The sequence below is a fragment of the Portunus trituberculatus genome, chromosome 24 (assembly GCF_017591435.1).
Source record: "Portunus trituberculatus isolate SZX2019 chromosome 24, ASM1759143v1, whole genome shotgun sequence".
Lineage (NCBI taxonomy): Eukaryota > Metazoa > Arthropoda > Malacostraca > Decapoda > Portunidae > Portunus > Portunus trituberculatus.
In genome coordinates, this window is record NC_059278.1 from 9114266 (window position 1) to 9133721 (window position 19456).

The window sequence follows — 19456 nt, forward strand, 5'->3', positions numbered from 1 at the left end:
GTATTTCAAGGCCTTCCCCTTCTAACAAAGCTGGAGAGACGCAAACCAACCAACCACCGTCAACTTCCCACCCTCGCCCGCAGCACACGAGACGCCTAGAGGGAACAAATTAATAATGAAATGATGTGCTGTTCCAGAATAATTCTCATGGGGACAAGTTGCCGCCTGACGTTCCCCTTATGAAGAGTCCAAACACACCTGGTCTTATTTATTTATCTTTTGTTGTGTGTGTGTGTGTGTGTGTGTGTGTGTGTGTGTGTGTGTGTGTGTGTGTGTGTGTGTGTGTGCACCTCCCTCCCTCTCTCTCTCGTCTCTCATCTATCGTCTCTCTCTCTCTCTCTCTCTCTCTCTCTCTCTCTCTCTCTCTCTCTCTCTCTCTCTCTCTCTCTCTCTCTCTCTCTCTCTCGTCAGCAGTGATTTAGAGATGGAGGTCTCCAGCGTGTTATTGGTGTTATTATTTATACTCTTCTGGAAATATTCTGTAAATCACTTGTGTTTTCATGTAATGTGTTTAATTTTTCTTTCGTGTCTTCCGCGTTGTTTGGTTGCACGTGGTTAATCAGTCCGTCGTATTGTAGCATTCATGATCTCTGTATTCGTGCGCTTAATGACTAACGACAATATCTAAGAAGGCATATTAGTCTTTCCCCGCTGTACATTCGTAAAGACTACAATGCTGTCTGTTTTGTGACGTGGCTTAGAGAGAGAGAGAGTAGAAAGGACTTGGGTGATTTTATGTCGGAGTTTACTATCTATTTTTTTTTTTTTCCTATCTTCATGAAAATCTGAGTTGCCGGAATTTAGATTAGATCCATATTGCACTGATACATCAAGGTGTCATCTTCACTACCACCATTGTAAGGATAGATGACATAAGTGATTCATTGATATTGTATTCATTTTAATTTTTTCCCCTCTCTTCGTGAAGCAAAATTACCAAGGATAAAAAGGGTCTTTTTTTACCGCCGCAGAAGAAAAGTGTACCATAATATAAACCAATTTAGTGTCTTAAACTTATAAATGGGTAATAGATAGTTAATACCTTAGTTTTGTTTTTATGATTTATACCTCGTGGGCTTTTCACAGGAATTTCTGGGCTAAAGGAGGTACTTTCTAATAGCTCCAGTTCAGGGGGTGCTGTGAACCTTCCATTAAAGCTAGTTGTGATCTCGCTGAACGTTTTCCTTTGTGTCTCACAACTCAAGAGGGCAGTCACAGCCTACCCTCTAAAGACAACTCTCCTTCTTCACACAAAACTATATACACTTACCACTCATATACACCCTTCACTTCAAAATCAAAATTTAAAAAAAAAATGGGAACTCCAATCAATGCCTCCGAGTTCCCTTCTGGGGAGAGGACCAAAAATGTCCCCAGGTCGGACACCTTTCTTGATAACGACCCCAAATGCCTTGACACCTCCCTCAACTTTCTCTATATTAACTTCTGCAACATTCGCGGTCTTAGATCTAATTTTCAATCTGTGGAACACCACCTCTCCTCTACTAAACCTCATCTTCTTTTCCTCGCCGAAACACAGCTGTCTGAGGCAACTGACAGTAACCCCTTCTCTGTTCCCTCCTACTTTCTCTATTCTCATTTTCATTCCAAAGCTGGATGTTGCGTCTATGTGCGCAACGACTTAACTTGCTCTCGTGCCCACGCTCTTGAGTCTTCCGAATTTTCCACCATCTGGCTTCGACTTAACAGTCACTCTCAAACTAAATTCATCTGTGCTGTTTATCTCTCCCTAACTCTTCTGACTATAGTAATTTCTTCGACTACTTAACTTCTAAAGTGGAGCACATTCTGTCCCTCTACCCTTTCGCTGAGATTTCCATTCTTGGAGATTTCAATGTTCACCACCAGCTTTGGCTTTCCTCTCCCTTCACTGACCACCCTGGTGAACTAGCCTTCAACTTTGCTATCCTCCATGACCTAGAGCAACTGGTGCAACACCCTACTCGTATTCCTGACCGTCTTGGAGACACGCCCAACATTCTTGATCTCTTCCTCACCTCTAACCCTTCTGCTTATGCTGTCACCCTTTCATCTCCGTTGGGCTCCTCCGATCACAATCTCATTTCTGTATCTTGTCCTATTTCTCCAATCCCTCCACAGGATCCCCCAAAGCGAAGGTGCCTCTGGCGTTTTGCCTCTGCCAGTTGGGGGACCTGAGGAGGTATTATGCTGATTTTCCTGGAATGATTACTGCTTCCGTGTCAGAGACCCATCTCTTTGTGCTGAACGCATAACAGAGGTGTTAGTATCTGGCATGGAGGCGTACATTCCTCATTCTTTTCTCAACCTAAACCTTCTAAACCTTGGTTTAACTCAGCCTGTTCTCGTGCTATACATGATAGAGAGGTTGCCCACAAAAGGTACTTGAGCCTTCCATCTCCTGAATCTCATGCACTTTATATCTCTGCCGGAATCATGCCAAGTCTGTTCTTCAACTTGCCAAACACTCTTTCATAAATAGAAAATGTCAAAATCTTTCAAACTCAAACTCCCTCGTGACTTCTGGCATCTAGCCAAAAACATCTCAAATAACTTCACTTCTTCATCTTTCCTCCTTTATTTCATCCTGATGGCACCACTGCCATCTCTTCTGTCTCTAAAGCTGAACTCTTTTCTCAAACCTTTGCTCACAACTCCACCTTGGACGATTCTGGGCTTGTCCTCCCTCTCCTCCTCCCTCTGACTATTTCATGTCTACAATCAAAATTCTTCGTAATGATGTTTTCCATGCCCTTGCTGGCCTAAACCCTCGGAAGGCTTATGGACCTGATGGGGTCCCTCCTATTGTTCTCAAAAACTGTGCTTCTGTGCTTGCACCTTGCCTGGCCAAACTCTTCCAACTTTGTCTATCGACTTCTACCTTTCCTTCCTGCTGGAAGTTCGCCTACATTCAGCCTGTTCCTAAAAGGGTGACCGTTCTAACCCTCAAACTACCGTCCTATAGCTTTAATCTCTTGCTTGTCTAAAGTTTTTGAATCTATCCTGAATAGGAAGATTCTCAAACATCTGTCACTTCACAATCTTCTGTCTGATCGCCAGTATGGCTTCCGTCAAGGTCGCTCTACTGGTGATCTTCTGGCTTTCCTTACTGAGTCTTGGTCATCCTCTTTTAGAGATTTCGGTGAAACTTTTGCTGTAGCGTTAGACATATCAAAAGCTTTTGATAGAGTCTGGCATAAAGCTTTGATTTCAAAACTGCCCTCCTACGGCTTCTATCCTTCTCTCTGCAACTTTATCTCAAGTTTCCTTTCCGACCGTTCTATTGCTGCTGTGGTAGACGGCTACTGTTCTTCTCCTAAACCTATTAATAGTGGTGTTCCTCAGGGTTCTGTCCTGTCACCCACTCTCTTTCTATTATTCATTAATGACCTTCTTAACCAAACTTCTTGCCCTATCCACTCCTACGCTGATGATACCACCTACATCTTTCCACGTTCTTTCAGAGACGACCAACCCTTCAGGAAGTCAACAGATCACGCAGGGACGCCACAGAACGCCTGACTTCCGATCTTTCTAAGATTTCCGATTGGGGCAGAGAAAATCTAGTAGTTTTCAATGCCTCAAAACTCAATTCCTCCATCTATCAACTCGACACAACCTTCCAGACAACTATCCCTCTTCTTCAATGACACTCAACTGTCTCCCTCTTCCACAATGAATATCCTCGGTCTGTCCTTTGCTCATAATCTTAACTGGAAACTTCACATCTCATCTCTTGCTAAAACAGCTTCTATGAAGTTAGGTGTTCTGAGGCGTCTCCGCCAGTTTTCTCGCCCTCCAACTGCTTACTCTGTATAAGGGCCTTATCCGTCCCTGTATGGAGTACTCTTCGCATGTTTGGGGGTTCCAGTCACACAGTTTTACTTGATAGGGTGGAATCAAAAGTTTTTCGTCTCATCAGCTCTCCTCCTCTGATTAACTGTCTTCAGCCTCTTTCTCACCGGCGAAATGTTGCATCTCTTTCTATCTTTTATCGCTATTTTCATGCTATCTGTTCTACTGATCTTGCTAACTGCATGCCTCCCCTCCTCCTGCGGCCTCGCTGCACAAGGCTTTCTTCTTCCTTTCATTCCTATTCTGTCCAACTCTCTAATGCAAGAGTTAACCAGTACTCTCAATCATTCATCCCTTTCACTGGTAAACTCTGGAACTCCCTCACTGCATCTGTATTTCCGACTTCCTACGACTTGTCTTCTTTTAAGAGGGAGGTATCGAGGCATTTGCTCCAGAATTTTGGCTGACGCTCTGTCACTTTATAGAGAGCCAGCACTCAAGTGGGCCTTTTTTTTTAATCCTTTCTTTTTTTGCCCTTTGCTGGCCCTCTTCCCTACGTTAAAAAAAAAAAAAAACTATCCTAAAGCCCACCCGCTAGGAAACTGTTGCCCCGAGTGAGGAAGCCCTACCGACAAGGAAACCTGTAACAAGCTATGATGTCTACAGGTAGTGTGCTGTCCCTGTAAGAAACACTTAGCTATATCCACTTTCCATGAAATTGTCTATAATTTAAAGTTCCCTAGTGACTCAACACTAACAACCTAATTACCGAGTCATCAACCATAATTTTTGACAAGCAGTTGCTTCCTTCCTCTTTCTTAAACCTATCTTTTTCAAACTTTGTCATTTTCCTTTGTGTTGATTTTAGTAGAACTAAAGTATGTTCTTTCAATATGTGTATCAGAACTCCATAACATAATCTAGATGAAGCTTATCACTAAATATGATTTCAGTATTACTTCAAGACTTCTACTTTTAATACTCCTCAATAATATTATTAATACGCGAACATTGAACTGCATCTGCCCATTCATTAATTCTATCCAAATGTGCAACAACTCGATGGCATCCGAATCTGACCTAATTAACCTATTTATCTCCGTGTTGTCTGCAGTTTTACTAAAATCGCTACTGATTTCACTGTGTGTGTGTGTGTGTGTGTGTGTGTGTGTGTGTGTGTGTGTGTGTGTGTGTGTGTGTGTGTGTGTGTGTTGTGTGTTTATCATTTATATATATTTATTTTCTATTTATTCATTTTTAGAATAATAATGACCTCGAAATTTATCCTTTGTTACCCTACTAATTATTTGACCCCACTCGGATTTAGAGCCATTTATTACAACTCTATCGCCTGTCGCCTAACCATGATCTTGTCCAGCCTAACACCCTCCCATCCATTCAATGCTCCATAGTGTTTCTCAAGACCCTATAATGGTATACCTTGTTGAACGCCTTACAAAAACCCAGGTATAGAATATCATAGCTGTCCCTACTAACTTCCCCTTATGTCCTTATCTCCGCTCCCTTCCATAAACTTCACTTCATCCTCCATTTACCCCGATCTCACGTCATCCATCTTGGCATGACCTATCCCATTAACCGCATTCTCACACCTCAGTCCAGCTTCCCTGTCGCTCCTCCCACCTCTCCCCCATTCCCCTTGACTCACATGTCTATTTTCACCCAGTGCTAAATAATATAGAAACTTAGTAATTTAAATTTATAACTAGCTAAGTTTCGTTTTTGCAGATAGTGAATTTTCCTTTATTTTTTCCATCTCCTTTCTTGCACACCTCGAGGCTTTCATCCCTATGTGTGTGTGTGTGTGTGTGTGTGTGTGTGTGTGTGTGTGTGTGTGTGTGTGTGTGTGTGTGTGTGTGTGTGTGTTGTAATTCAGCACTGTGTTCCGGCAATTCAGTTCTCCATCAAGCATGTAAACTAGCGCCGCACAGATCTGTTTCGCCTAATATATTATAAAGTATTCCATATTTTTATTTGTAACGTATTTTTTATGGATTGCATCTTTACATAGAGCTTTAAGTTTTTTTTTTTCCTTTTTTTTTCTTTTTTTTTAATGTTCAAACCTTGTAATGTTTTTATTCTACTTTCTCTTTGTCATTTACGTATCCATTTATCGAGTTATTCAGTAATGTTGTTGTTTTGTTGCTATTGTTATTATGGCGCGTTCCAATCAAGAAAGGGAAAGAAGAAAAAATAAAGAAGCCAGTCCAGTTTTCCTCAATCCTTTCCTTTACCTTTCCATTTTCATTCGCTTCCCTTTCTTTTTCTCCCTGTCTTGTTTTTCGAGAGATAAATTTGCGCTTTTCTTCTCTCTCTTTTTCATACCCTTGGCTGGCCTCCTTCACACACAGGAAAAGAAAAGAAAGAAAAAGAAAAGAAAGATACCCAACTTTCCCCTCATTACGAGTCACTATACCTCATAAACCTCCACCCCTTCCATCTCCACTCCTGTCCTTCTATCTCCTATCCCTACCCTTCCATCTCCACCCCCTACCATTCCTGCAGCTTCCCGACCACCCATCTTTCATCCTCAGCCTTCCAGCTCCTATCCTTGCCCTTCCATTTCCACCCTCGACCACCCTCCACGCCCCAGCTGTTCCTTTCACATTCGCCCTTTCATCCCCACATATTTTCTCCTCGTATTTTCGTTATAGCTCTTCAGAGATCACAATTAGTTTCTAAAAGGCAGGATGGCCCGTTACCGCCAAGCTAATCCTTCATATCTAAGGCTCAGGGGGTGTTAAGGTAATTATCTGGGACTTAACTTCTCCACCCTCCCCCAAAAATGTGCATGATTAGGTTAAGGCTGAAAAAAATCTCTCTCTCTCTCTCTCTCTCTCTCTCTCTCTCTCTCTCTCTCTCTCTCTCTCTCTCTCTCTCTCTCTCTCAAGCACTAAAAGAAAAGATAAAAATACAATGAGAGAGAGAGAGAGAGAGAGAGAGAGAAAAGAAAGAGAAAAGAAAGAGACGAATGGAAGATTAGATTATCCACATCGAATTGAGAACCATCTGGGTGTGCGAGAGGGACCCTAACATAGTTTCTGCTCCACGACCAATCAGGGCAAAGCGTTGTTCTGGCCAATCAGCGAGACTCTTGCAGGGTGACGCCATCGTTCAGCGAGTGAGTGTCTTTTGCTATTTTTCGAAGCTCCGAGTGGCGTATTGATTGATGTTTCGCTCGTGTCCTTTGCACTTGCCTTCTCTCTCTCTCTCTCTCTCTCTCTCTCTCTCTCTCTCATCAGTAAAAGTATCTAATCACCAGACCATCCTCTCATACTCAGGGTACGCAGATTTGAACTTATCACGCCTCATCTCGTTTTGTCTCGCCTCGGCTCGTCTTCGGTTCCGTATAATATTACGTAGATCCTCCTGAGCTACCTGCCTTACACCGACAGTCTATTATTCAACTAGAAACGCACACACACACACACACACACACACACACACACACACACACAGTTAATTGGCCACCGTCGCTCAGTCTTCTTCCCTGTCCGCCTCGGTCACACACACACCCACGCCTCGTCCCGTCAAGTCGCCCGCACTCCCTAGCTCGTCTCTCAGGTATGTATGATAATCAGCCTTCATCTCCCATATCAGAATAGGTATTATATTGTGTCATGGTTCACCTGCAGTACTTTGAATAATTGATTACACGTCTTCGTGCCAACTAACTTTTGTGTGTGTATGTATTGTTGTTGGTTTGCGTATTCTACGGAAAGGATTCTATTGTTGCTGCGTGTGTCGGTTCGAAATTATGTTAAGCTGCTAAAGTCTTTTAGTTGCATGTTTGTTACGTGTAAACTTGGCTCATCATTATCCGCGGGAAGATATAGAATAGTAATGTGCACCAACGTGCATGCGTGTAAATACAATGTCTTTATGGAAACTTTCTTTACATATGAGCTTGTGTTACGAGAAGATGTAGGACAACTGTTACATTCCCAGTAAGGAATATTTTGAAACACTACTGCGCCGTACCTCCACTAGCTAAAATTCCATCGTTTACATAATGTCTTTGTGGTTTAGTGGTTTAAGTGACACATTAACGAAATTTCTATATAATCAAAGGAAAACACACTTGAGAACTAGGCTAGTCATCTATGTAGCTTCGGAACAGTCGTGGTGAGAGAACAAGTTTCTGAATACTGGCCTAACACGCAGGTTGGGATGCAGAGGCACTCCACCACAACAAACTGCGTCACTCCACTGTGGGTTAAGGTACTTTTTTGCCGGCTGTTCACCTGCCCCTTAATTTCACCTGTCCTAACTTTTCCTGTGGGTACGCGCGTGGTGTCCATCAGGGGGGGAAGCACGAGCGCCTTTCTGTGCCAGGTGGTGGCTGAATCTGTTAATTTGTCAGTCACAGCACGCAGTACTGTCATTTTGCTATCAATCATTAAATGATCGTTAACGGGGAGGAGGGAAGGGGTGGTGTTACCTTTTAATATTAATCTCAAATGGTAGTGATGGACGATTAATTGTAGGGTTTCCGTATTTCAAATTATGACCATACTACAAGTTTTTTTTTCTATCAGTTGAGAGAAAAACTGCACTTAAATATGAATACAAAAAATGCTAAAAAATAATTCCCACATTCAAAATCTCTGAAAATGCAAGAAAATGCGATAAACTATTTGGATGATAAATAGAAAAAAAGTTTCTTTAATGTTTTTCATTACTAATAACGATAATGACAACAGGATACCCGTATTTAAAAACCCTTGAAAATGAGTTACTTAGCGTAGTTAAAAAGCGAATTGCTGAAATAACCGATATAGAAAACATTAAAAAAAAAGAAATTACCTCTTCTAATTTCCCTCCATATGTTCCTTTCTGCAGCGCCATTCATAACCGCGTCCCGTGAGCCTTACCTGTCTTACCTATGGAGGATACCCGAGTAATTAACATTCCCAGCATTCCATAAGGGACCATTTTTTCTCCCTCTCATTCATGCGGCACATATTTCATCGTCCACAAAGGATTAATGGCACGAGAGAAAAGAAGTTCCTGAGGACAAGCCGAAGTTATCTCATTAAAATTATGGTTCCGTTGGCTTCTGGTCAATTTCAGATTAATCAGCACCAAAAGGCAATTAGTCCAAGTTGGCTACGTGCTGAGTAATTGTCCCAAGTTTGCCTCGTGGATTCTTTCAGCCGTGTTTAATTTAGGTATCGAGAGAACTAAGGCACACTTGGACACGTGTTCACGGACACACACCAACACTCACGGACTCACACCAGCACTCACGGACTCACACCAGCACTCACGGACACACACCAGCACTCACGGACTCACACCAACACTCACGGACTTACACCAGCACTCACGGACTCACACCAGCACTCACGGACTCACACCAACACTCACGGACTCACACCAGCACTCACGGACTCACACCAGCACTCACGGACTTACACCAGCACTCACGGACTTACACCAGCACTCACGGACTCACACCAGCACTCACGGACTCACACCAGCACTCACGGACTCACACCAGCACTCACGGACTTACACCAGCACTCACGGACTTACACCAGCACTCACGGACTTACACCAGCACTCACGGACTCACACCAGCACTCACGGACTCACACCAGCACTCACGGACTCACACCAGCACTCACGGACTTACACCAGCACTCACGGACTTACAGCACTCACGGACTCACACCAGCACTCACGGACTCACACCAGCACTCACGGACTCACACCAGCACTCACGGACTCACACCAGCACTCACGGACTCACACCAGCACTCACGGACTCACACCAACACTCACGGACTCACACCAACACTCACGGACTCACACCAACACTCACGGACTTACACCAGCACTCACGGACTCACACCAGCACTCACGGACTCACACCAGCACTCACGGACTTACACCAGCACTCACGGACTCACACCAGCACTCACGGACTTACACCAGCACTCACGGACTTACACCAGCACTCACGGACTCACACCAGCACTCACGGACTCACACCAGCACTCACGGACTCACACCAGCACTCACGGACTCACACCAGCACTCACGGACTCACACCAGCACTCACGGACTTACACCAGCACTCACGGACTTACACCAGCACTCACGGACTCACACACTCACGCACTCACGGACTCACACCAGCACTCACGGACTCACACCAGCACTCACGGACTCACACCAGCACTCACGGACTTACACCAGCACTCACGGACTCACACCAGCACTCACGGACTTACACCAGCACTCACGGACTCACACCAGCACTCACGGACTTACACCAGCACTCACGGACTCACACCAGCACTCACGGACTTACACCAGCACTCACGGACTCACACCAGCACTCACGGACTCACACCAGCACTCACGGACTCACACCAGCACTCACGGACTCACACCAGCACTCACGGACTCACACCAGCACTCACGGACTTACACCAGCACTCACGGACTCACACCAGCACTCACGGACTCACACACTCACCTCACTCACGGACTCACACCACCACTCACGGACTCACACCACCACTCACGGACTCACACCACCACTCACGGACTCACACCAGCATTCACGGACTTACACCAGCACTCACGGACACACAACAGCACTCACGGACTCACACCAGCACTCACGGACTCACACCAGCACTCACGGACTCACACCAGCACTCACGGACACACAACAGCACTCACGGACACACACCAGCACTCACGGACACACACCAGCACTCACGGATACACACCAGCACTCGTGGATACACAAACGCACTCACGGACACACACACACACACACACACACACACACACACACACACACACACACACACCGCGTAGTGTAGTGGTTAGCACGCTCGACTCACAATCGAGAGGCCCGGGTTCGAGTCCCGGAAAGCGGCGAGGCAAATGGGCAAGCCTCTTAATGCGTGGCCCCTGTTCACCTAGCAGTAAATAGGTACGGGATGTAACTCGAGGGGTTGTGGCCTTGCTTTCCCAGTGTGTGTTGTGTGTGATGTGGTCTGTCCTACCCGAAGATCAGTCTATGTCTATGAGCTCTGAGCTCGCTCCGTAATGAGGAAGGGCTGGGTGACCAGCAGACGACCGAGGTGAATTACACACATTTACGGTAATACACAAGAGCAATTTAAATGTATCTCCGAAGTAAAAAAAAAAGAAAAGAAGAAAGCAGCCATTGATATGCTAGACAAGATTTGTTTTAGAGAACAAAATGCTATTCTTTTAACATCACCACCATCCCCAATGCCAAAAGTAACAACAACAACAACAACAACAACAAAGTTTGCCGACCACCAACACGAAAACAAAAATAACAGAAACAACCATTTACTTTCCCAGCACAAAGACTTAAGTTCTTTTGATGCACAGGAGTGGTGCGTGAGCAGCATAACTTTAAACAGGATCGCTTTGCATTCCCTTTGCATTACGTCGTGTCCGTGTGCAAGAATGACAGCATAAGTAATTATAATGATGATGATGATAATAATAATAAATAATAATAAGAATAAGAAGAAAAAGAAGAAGAAATCCTTAACCCCATCAGTATGATATGAAACAAAGACCAGCACCAGAAGTAATGAATGAAATCTTTAGAAGTATCTACAAGAACGAATGGAATTAAAAGAATAATTTTCAATTTCTGGTCAGTCTAATGACTGGAGGTATTTGTAGAACAAGTAAAGATTTTATTAACGACAGCTGTGAAAGATGGATGATAGATAGCTGTGAAAGCGAAAATAATTAAGACTACTAATGTTATCTTAAAGAAGGTGTTACGTAAAGATAAACTCACAATACTGTAATCTACGTACAAGGACAAGAAAAAAATGTTGGAAAATAAATAGGAAAGAAAACAGAAAATATTATCTTAACAAACTACACACTTGAAATAAATAGCCTAGGAAAACAGTAATCAAATTTCAGCCTGAGGAAGCGGTTTACCTGAAGATTAATTAAGAGCAACAGGTGATTAGACGCCGAACGATCTCCTTTCAATTTTACCTTCGAGATTAACCAGGCACACGAGGGGGCACCAGCAGGACGCGAGGGGAAGGTGCGAGGTATAGGTACAGGAAGCTCTTCTAACACTGAGGCGAGCGGTGGGTACAGGAGAGGCTGGAAAAGGGAGGAGGGAAAGGGAGTCAGAGGAATTGGGACGCGCGGGGAGTTGATGGAGGGAAGAGGAAGATTTGGGAGTGGATGGGACGAAAAGAGCGAGAATTCATGCAGAGAGAGAGAGAGAGAGAGAGAGAGAGAGAGAGAGAGAGAGAGAATAAAAAGGTGAAATTTCAGTCTAAACGGAGGAAAAAGGACATATTATGCTGTAAAAGATGAAGGATAAAGAAACAGTCACAAGTAAGAGGGGAGAAAAAGATTTGAGACACGCAGGGAGGAAGGAAGCAGGTGAAGTGACATTTCTGAGACACCGAGAAGGGAGAGAAGCATTCCAGGTATCCCAGGTAATTTGTGGATGAGGTGGACACGTGTATACCCAGAGGAGGAGAAGGAGGAGGAGGAGGAGGAGGAGGAGGAAGGAAGGAAGGAGGATACTGTCACGCCCATAATCACCAAAGAAAGTTACGTGATCTTTAGCAATTAGTGTAGTGTCTGGCCTGAGAGGAGAAGTGATAAGATAGATTGAGAGAGAGAGAGAGAGAGAGAGAGAGAGAGAGAGAGAGAGAGAGAGAGAGAGAGAGAGAGAGAGAGAGAGAGAGAGAGAGAGAGAGAGAGAGAGAGAGAGAGAGAGAGAGAGAGAGAGAGAGAGAGAGAGAGAGAGAGAGAGAGAGAGAGAGAGAGAGAGAGAGAGAGAGAGAGAGAGAGAGAGAGAGAGAGAGAGAGAGAGAGAGAGAGAGAGAGAGAGAGAACAAGAACAAGGAGTGATTGGACATGTGATGAGAAAAGCAATCAGGTGTATGTGTGTTGGGGGGGGGGCCGTGTTACACCTGGCTGATTTGCTCCTGTGGTCTTATATAAGTTTTGCTTATAGTGTTTTTGTTAAGTAAGAATGTATTTTGTTGTTGTTATATTTGATTTATGGTCATGTAGATCAACAATTTTTGTTTTCGCTATCATCAGAAATCTCGGGAATACAAAGCTTTCATTTTTAAACAAAACTCTCCAACAGTACTATTACATTTCTGTAAAGCAATGACTTTCTTCATGATGTTAAGTAAACACCGGATCTGGTGCTTTTTAGCCTGAATTCGTAGCTTTGAATGAATCCCTTTAAAAGGTATAACGTGAAAATTATAGGCACGGCAAAATACTTTTATTCTGTTTTATTATTTCACTCGGTGTATTTTTCTCTTCTCCCTCACGTGTCACAGTGTTTGCTTGGTATTCGTTTTTAAGAGTTTATTTTCGTTTAGTTATAAATTTATTCTTTATTGGTTGGCGCCTCGCATCTCACCTTTCTTCCTTTCCGTGTTGCATATATTTCCATATTATATAGTCATGCTATTCACAACTTTCATTAATTACATTTCACATCCCTTTTCTTTTAGCATACTTCACTCTTGACTTTTCCTCCGCCTTTCATCCCCTGCTCTGAGAATACATGATTTACTTGCCCTTTTGATTCAGCCTTTCAAGTTTACTGTTTTATTACAATGGGTTTCCATCCTCCCCTCGCTCTAGTTTACATGAATTCCTTAGTTTCCTTCTAAAGTCTGCGCGCCCTTCTGGCTCCCCTTGTGTCTGACTCCTCCGTCTGGAAGGACACGGGACCTCGAGGCGCAGAACACTGAGTAACTGAGGGGCAGACAGGAAGACAATGGACGGGTAGACAGATAGACAGTCGGGAGACAAAGAAAGAGACAGGCAGCGGACGCACGGAGGCTCAGAAGCCAAGAAGCATTGATAGGTAGGCGAAGCACTACAAACGGCTAGAGAGTTGCAGCAAAGGAATGGACGGACGGATGTAAGCAAAGAAATTAACAAACTGCATACAAAAAGACAGGGATACTTATACAGCGACAAACAGATGCATACCAAGGAGTCTTCCCTTGAAAAAGCGATGGACCTTAGAAAAGAGACCAATATACGTACTGCCTCGTATTTACAAGCTTTTGAAGCCCACCCACCGTACACTTTTCTTGTCTAGCTCCCTCAGTTGGCGCGCGGCAGCCGGAGGCAAGGCCGCGTGCTCATCAATATGCAGAAGGGAAAGCCGCGGAAGGCAGGGTTGTCTGTGGAAATTGTGTTTCGAACGGCGCCGGGAAAGTTAGAAAACAATGGAGAAGGATGGAGGGACGATGAGATAAATTCATGTCATTTACCTGATGAAAAAAGAGATTTGCAGCCATTATCGGCACCACGATGGATGTGCATTTGATAATAGGATGTCTTTTTTTTACTGAGATAATGGTAAGAAAAATTTTCTTGAGGAAAAGACGACAGGTAATCTGTGCAAACCACCTACACGCGTATCGGGAAGTGTGTGGCGATGGTGCAGCAACAGACAGGAAGCGCCGCGTTTATTACACATCGATCATGCCTTATTGTGAGAGATGATACGCTTTATGATACGGACTGAGATGAGGGTCGTCGTACTTACCTGATAATTGACGTACGTATATGAGCATTTTGTGCCAGGTAGTAGAGTGTAGTTGACGATAAGGAACCGAAGAAAGTAACGGATAGGTTCTAATCCTCCAGAACAGGACCACGTGACAATAACACCACACACAGAGGCTTCGCCTTGCTCCATGGAATGCCATTATTGGACGTGATTGGCTCTTTTGTGCCGCTGGTGATGCACTCCAGACAAAATGGGTTTCGATCAAGTGGAATATATACTAGTTGTCCTTGAGTTGATCAGCAATACTGGTCATCACTGTGTTTGAGAATTAGGAGCGTGGCTTGGGCGGTTGGTTAATGTATATTATGATGTGTCCTCGTATTTACTGGTTGCCAAGGCGTTAGGAGGAATGTTCGTAGCATGCTACGATGTGAGGATCATGCGCATTGGTGCTTCTCAGGGCTTCCTCCCAGGCTCTTCCCGTATGTCTTCCTCGTATTCTGGGTTAAGGTAGGAAGCAAGGAACACTCACGAATACATTTTCTCGTCTACGTCAGTGCAGCAGCTTCATAACTACAAAAGTCTCCTCCCTTTACTCTTTCCTGACTCATTGCAACATCAGCAAGTCTGAAGAGGAAGAGCTGTCCTGAACACCTCCTTCAAGCATCACAGTCCTCCTTGAAGCTATTACACTCTCAACAAGAACTCTGCAGCTCTCTATCATGACGCCTGTCTCGCCCCGCAGAACGTTGTATGTCTTGGCCCTGTTGCTGCTTCCTCTGCTGCTCCTACAAACACCTGCAAGCGACGCGACTGTCGTGTATATGTTTCGCAAGGTGTTTGTGTCACCAATAATGGTAAACTCCTCAAAGAGTGAAAGCCTCTGTCACGGCGAGGACACCCATCATGTTGGGCGCTGTTCAGGCGCCTGCACTATGCACGAGTGGTGTCAGCTGTGGTGTAGCAACTCTCCCCTCATTTGTACCCTCTATAGCGCCTTGGTTATGCCCACCTACCGCGACGCCTCTCCGGATGATTCCCTCGTGTGCTACACTCGCCGGCCGATGGACCTTGCCACTGGAGCTAAACCCTTCATGGGTACCATGCACGAGGACTCAAACGTGTCAACCCTCGTGGATGGAATATATGACATGCAACAGGAAAATTGTTTCAAGACCAAGAAGGCTAATGGACATAGATGGTTTGTCCTCGACCTGGGAGAGAAACGCAGCTTCTCTCACGTTCGTCTCCGGGCACAGAATAATCGAATCGCCAGTAAAATGTTCTCTGAGGTTGAGGTTCGCATCGGGAATGAGCGTGTACAGTTTCCTGACGATTTCTTTTCCTATACTTTCTTTGGAAAATTTATCGGCCCAGCGTATGCCAATCAAGAGATCGATCTGACGACCTCCTCTCCTGTTCAGGCGAGGTTCATTTCCGTCCAGAGATTCGTCAGCCGTCAGCACTTCCAGGTGTGTCATGTTGAAGTTTTCTGAGGCCTGCATGTGTGTATAGGACGTCGTCATCGCATCGTGCGTGCAGTGTGTTGTTTGCGTGCATCGTTCCGTAGAGCCTTGAAAAGATGACTCTAACTATTCTAATTTTCTGAGAAGCATTCATACTTTTATTCTGTCTACCGAGATGATTAAGAAAATTGCTTATATGTTTTTCATGGTTTTATTTGTTTCCTCTCTAGATTTAATGGGAATACTTTTAATTTATCATTGATGCTTTGGTAATAAGTAATTTGTCACTGATATATTGGTAACCAGTGAACAATTAATGAACATAAAAAGAACTAACAATCACCTTCCGCTCCTTCCGTAAGCAGCATCCTCGCTCTATGAATTATTGTTGTATTGCATCACTGGCAGACAATCAGCATTTCAAATATCAATTTCTTCATGCATCCATTTCACCATGTTAAAGAAGATCAGAGACCAGTTTTACTACTTTTTTCTTTAAAATCACACACACACACACACACACACACACACACACACACACACACACACACACACACACCACACGCGCCCGGTAGCTCAGTGGTTAGAGCGCTGGCTTCACATGCCAGAGGACCGGGGTTCGATTCCCCGGCCGGGTGGAGATATTTGGGTGTGTCTCCTTTCACGTGTAGCCCCTGTTCACCTAGCAGTGAGTAGGTACGGGATGTAAATCGAGGAGTTGTGACCTTGTTGTCCCGGTGTGTGGTGTGTGCCTGGTCTCAGGCCTATCCGAAGATCGGAAATAATGAGCTCTGAGCTCGTTCCGTAGGGTAACGTCTGGCTGTCTCGTCTGAGATTGCAGCAGATCAAACAGTGAACACACACACACACACACACACACACACACACGCCTGGTCTCAGACCTATCCCAAGATCGGAAATAATGAGCTCTGAGCTCGTTCCGTAGGGTAACGTCTGGCTGTCTCGTCAGAGACTGCAGCAGATCAAACAGTGAATTACACACACACACACACACACACACACACACACACACACACACACACACACGGATTCAGGTCCATTTAATCTTGAGTATTCATCGCATCAGCTGACGACAAAGCGATGTGATGATGTACAATACCTTACCATAAACAAATAATATGCCAGCCTGCTAAATATGCAGCAGATCTCCCCCATCGCCACTCTTATAACCTCTGCACCCCGACACTCCTCACCTCCACAGCCGCTGGTGGGATCACAAAGCCATTGTGAGGGGCGGAGTAAATCACGAGCTCTGGGTTGATTTCTGGGCCAATGGTCGCTCGTTACTCGCATACAGGGATCGCTTTAGACTCCCATAATACAGCATTGCTACCTGTTGTTAGCTGTGTTGTGTATGTGTACTGTCAGTGCGGTAGTCACAGTTGATCCCTCCAGTGTAAAAGAGAAAGTAATAAAGTAAATAAACAAATAGATAGATGAAATAAAAGGTAAAACAGGAGGTAACTGCATGCTAAAAGAGAAAGGGAGTGGGAAGAGAAGTGTGCAAAAATCGGGGGAAAACATGATGTCCATTCTATCAATTTTTGGGTGAGGTTACGTTAGATTAGGTTAGGTTAAATTAAGCTCTTTTTTTTACTTATTTATTTGACCGTTTAAAAAAAATAACCAGAGATTTCTTAAACGGAGGTCAGACTTGCCCCAATAATTCTCTCCACATGTTCGTTACAACTGAAAGATGAAAAAAGAGATCAAGTCTAATGAGATGACCATAATATCTAAACTAAGCTCTTCTGAAGAAATCTCTGGAAATTACTAACTTTGTGACAACGCGTTGTGTGATATGATTACTCCGTTCAGAGGTCAGAACACGGAGTAGGTTCAGCGTGGACATTCATTCCCATTCGTTGTTCAAACTCCCCAGACGTGAATGGTTCATCGAGCCTCACACTCCACACTCATACTATGCACTGGCACGTCTGGTCATCAATCATTCCTCTGCCATCCTTCATTCATTCACTACACGCTCGTTGCTCGACTTGCCTGTCTGTTACCCGCGATCCGTCTGTCTCGCCTAATTCTGGTTTGCTCTCGTTCCATTTCCTTTTATCTTCACCTCCTCACCACATATTATTTCCACCACCTTTAGTTACACGATTTTATATATTCTCCTTATTTAATAGATAGTTCGGTCTCCCAAAGTCCCACGATAATTATTATGCATGCCTTTGCAAATAATGATAATCAGAAATGAATGTAAAAGGATTATTTTAACTTCCAATTTTGTGTTATAAGTGTATTTCGGAGATTTTCACAATAACTTGAAATAGCGCAGTATAGGATAAAATAAATAAAGAAAACTAAGATGAAAAAAAAACTGACGGCTAATCCTAAAAATAAAAAAAATAAAAAAAAAGTGATGGCTGATCCTCCTGCAATATGTAACGCATCTTAGCGCTCCCCAGTTCCTTGTGTTTCTCAGCTGCGCATCACAGAACTCTGAGCCTTCGTGATACCTTCAAAGGTTGGATAAACTTTACTTCCATCATAGAAAAGGTTTATAGATCCCGGGTGACTACAGCCTACCGGAATGAGACGAGGGGTACTAGGCGCCACAGTCCTTTGCGATACACACACTAGTCTAGAGGGAAACTAAAGATTTTAGAAACAATGTGCAGTGACAGCCTCTACATACTTCACCCTAGAAAAGAAAGCTTATTTATCTCCTACGGCTTGCTGGAATGATACAGATGCTTCATACTACATTCTCTCACTGTAAACACAATGAAGAGAACCAGTGTGCGATGGCAAATTCTGCATGCTTATCCCTACATCCCAGAAAAGGTTTGGATTGTATTTTGAAACATTTCTTCAGCTTAACTCGACAACTTTCAACAATCTCTGCTGGAGGTTACAAGTGTTTTCATAGGGTATTTTCAATATTCTTGTGAAGTTGATAGTTTTAATGAGGAATTCTACACTATCAGTAAAAAATATACCTTACACTCCTGGTACTCCAACGAATCTTTTTGTGCAACTTTGAAAGTAATCATTTTGACAACCAAACCCAAATCTTTTCAAATTATATTGTTTCTCTGCTTCCTGTGTTGCGGCCGCGTTGAGGTTCTCTTAGGAAATAATGCCACGATTTATTAGGTTTTCAAAAATGTTCAACTTTAAAGGATTAATCTCGAAAACTTTTACGAACCTTGAGGATTCATTCTCACCGTTTCAGCTGTTCACTAGACTACTTACGAGTATAAGAAATGCAAATGTTAATTATTGGCATTTTTCAAGCATATTTTTTATGACTAAGAAGTTAACGTGCATTCTGTGACATGAATAAGTAAAAACACTTGTGCGAACCAGACTAATCACTTAATGGATTCGTGAAGTTCAGAGAAGCTTAAGCGTTTCATAACACATGCCCTAGGTCACGTTAGTCGAGTCTGCTTGGTTGTTTTCAAAGGGAGAAAGAGAATAGGATATGTACACTCAATTTCCCTCTCCTCGTACACAAACCTTGTAAAATAAGTCAGTAAACCATCAAATAAGATTCATCCCTCGTCCTAGTTTAAAGAAGACGTACCCTTCCCGCTGGACGTGCTTTCGGGAAATAACAACGTTTAATGTCCAACTCTAGAAATAGTAGAAGTAT

The 19456-nt window shown here is 43.8% G+C and overlaps 2 protein-coding genes across 2 annotated transcripts; both read left to right on the top strand.

Moving 5' to 3' along the window:
• Positions 1-4451: 4451 nt before the first annotated feature.
• Positions 4452-14862, top strand: LOC123508158 (mucin-1-like). The gene is made up of 4 exons (XM_045261694.1): positions 4452-4477; positions 8890-10279; positions 13937-14055; positions 14814-14862. Exons 1-4 carry the CDS (start codon positions 4452-4454, stop codon positions 14860-14862), a joined length of 1584 nt encoding a protein of 527 aa, XP_045117629.1.
• LOC123508086 lies at positions 14287-15985 on the top strand. Its single transcript, XM_045261527.1, has one exon. The coding sequence runs from the start codon at positions 15076-15078 to the stop codon at positions 15847-15849; it is 774 nt and encodes a 257-aa protein (XP_045117462.1). The 5' UTR covers positions 14287-15075; the 3' UTR covers positions 15850-15985.
• Positions 15986-19456: the final 3471 nt, after the last annotated feature.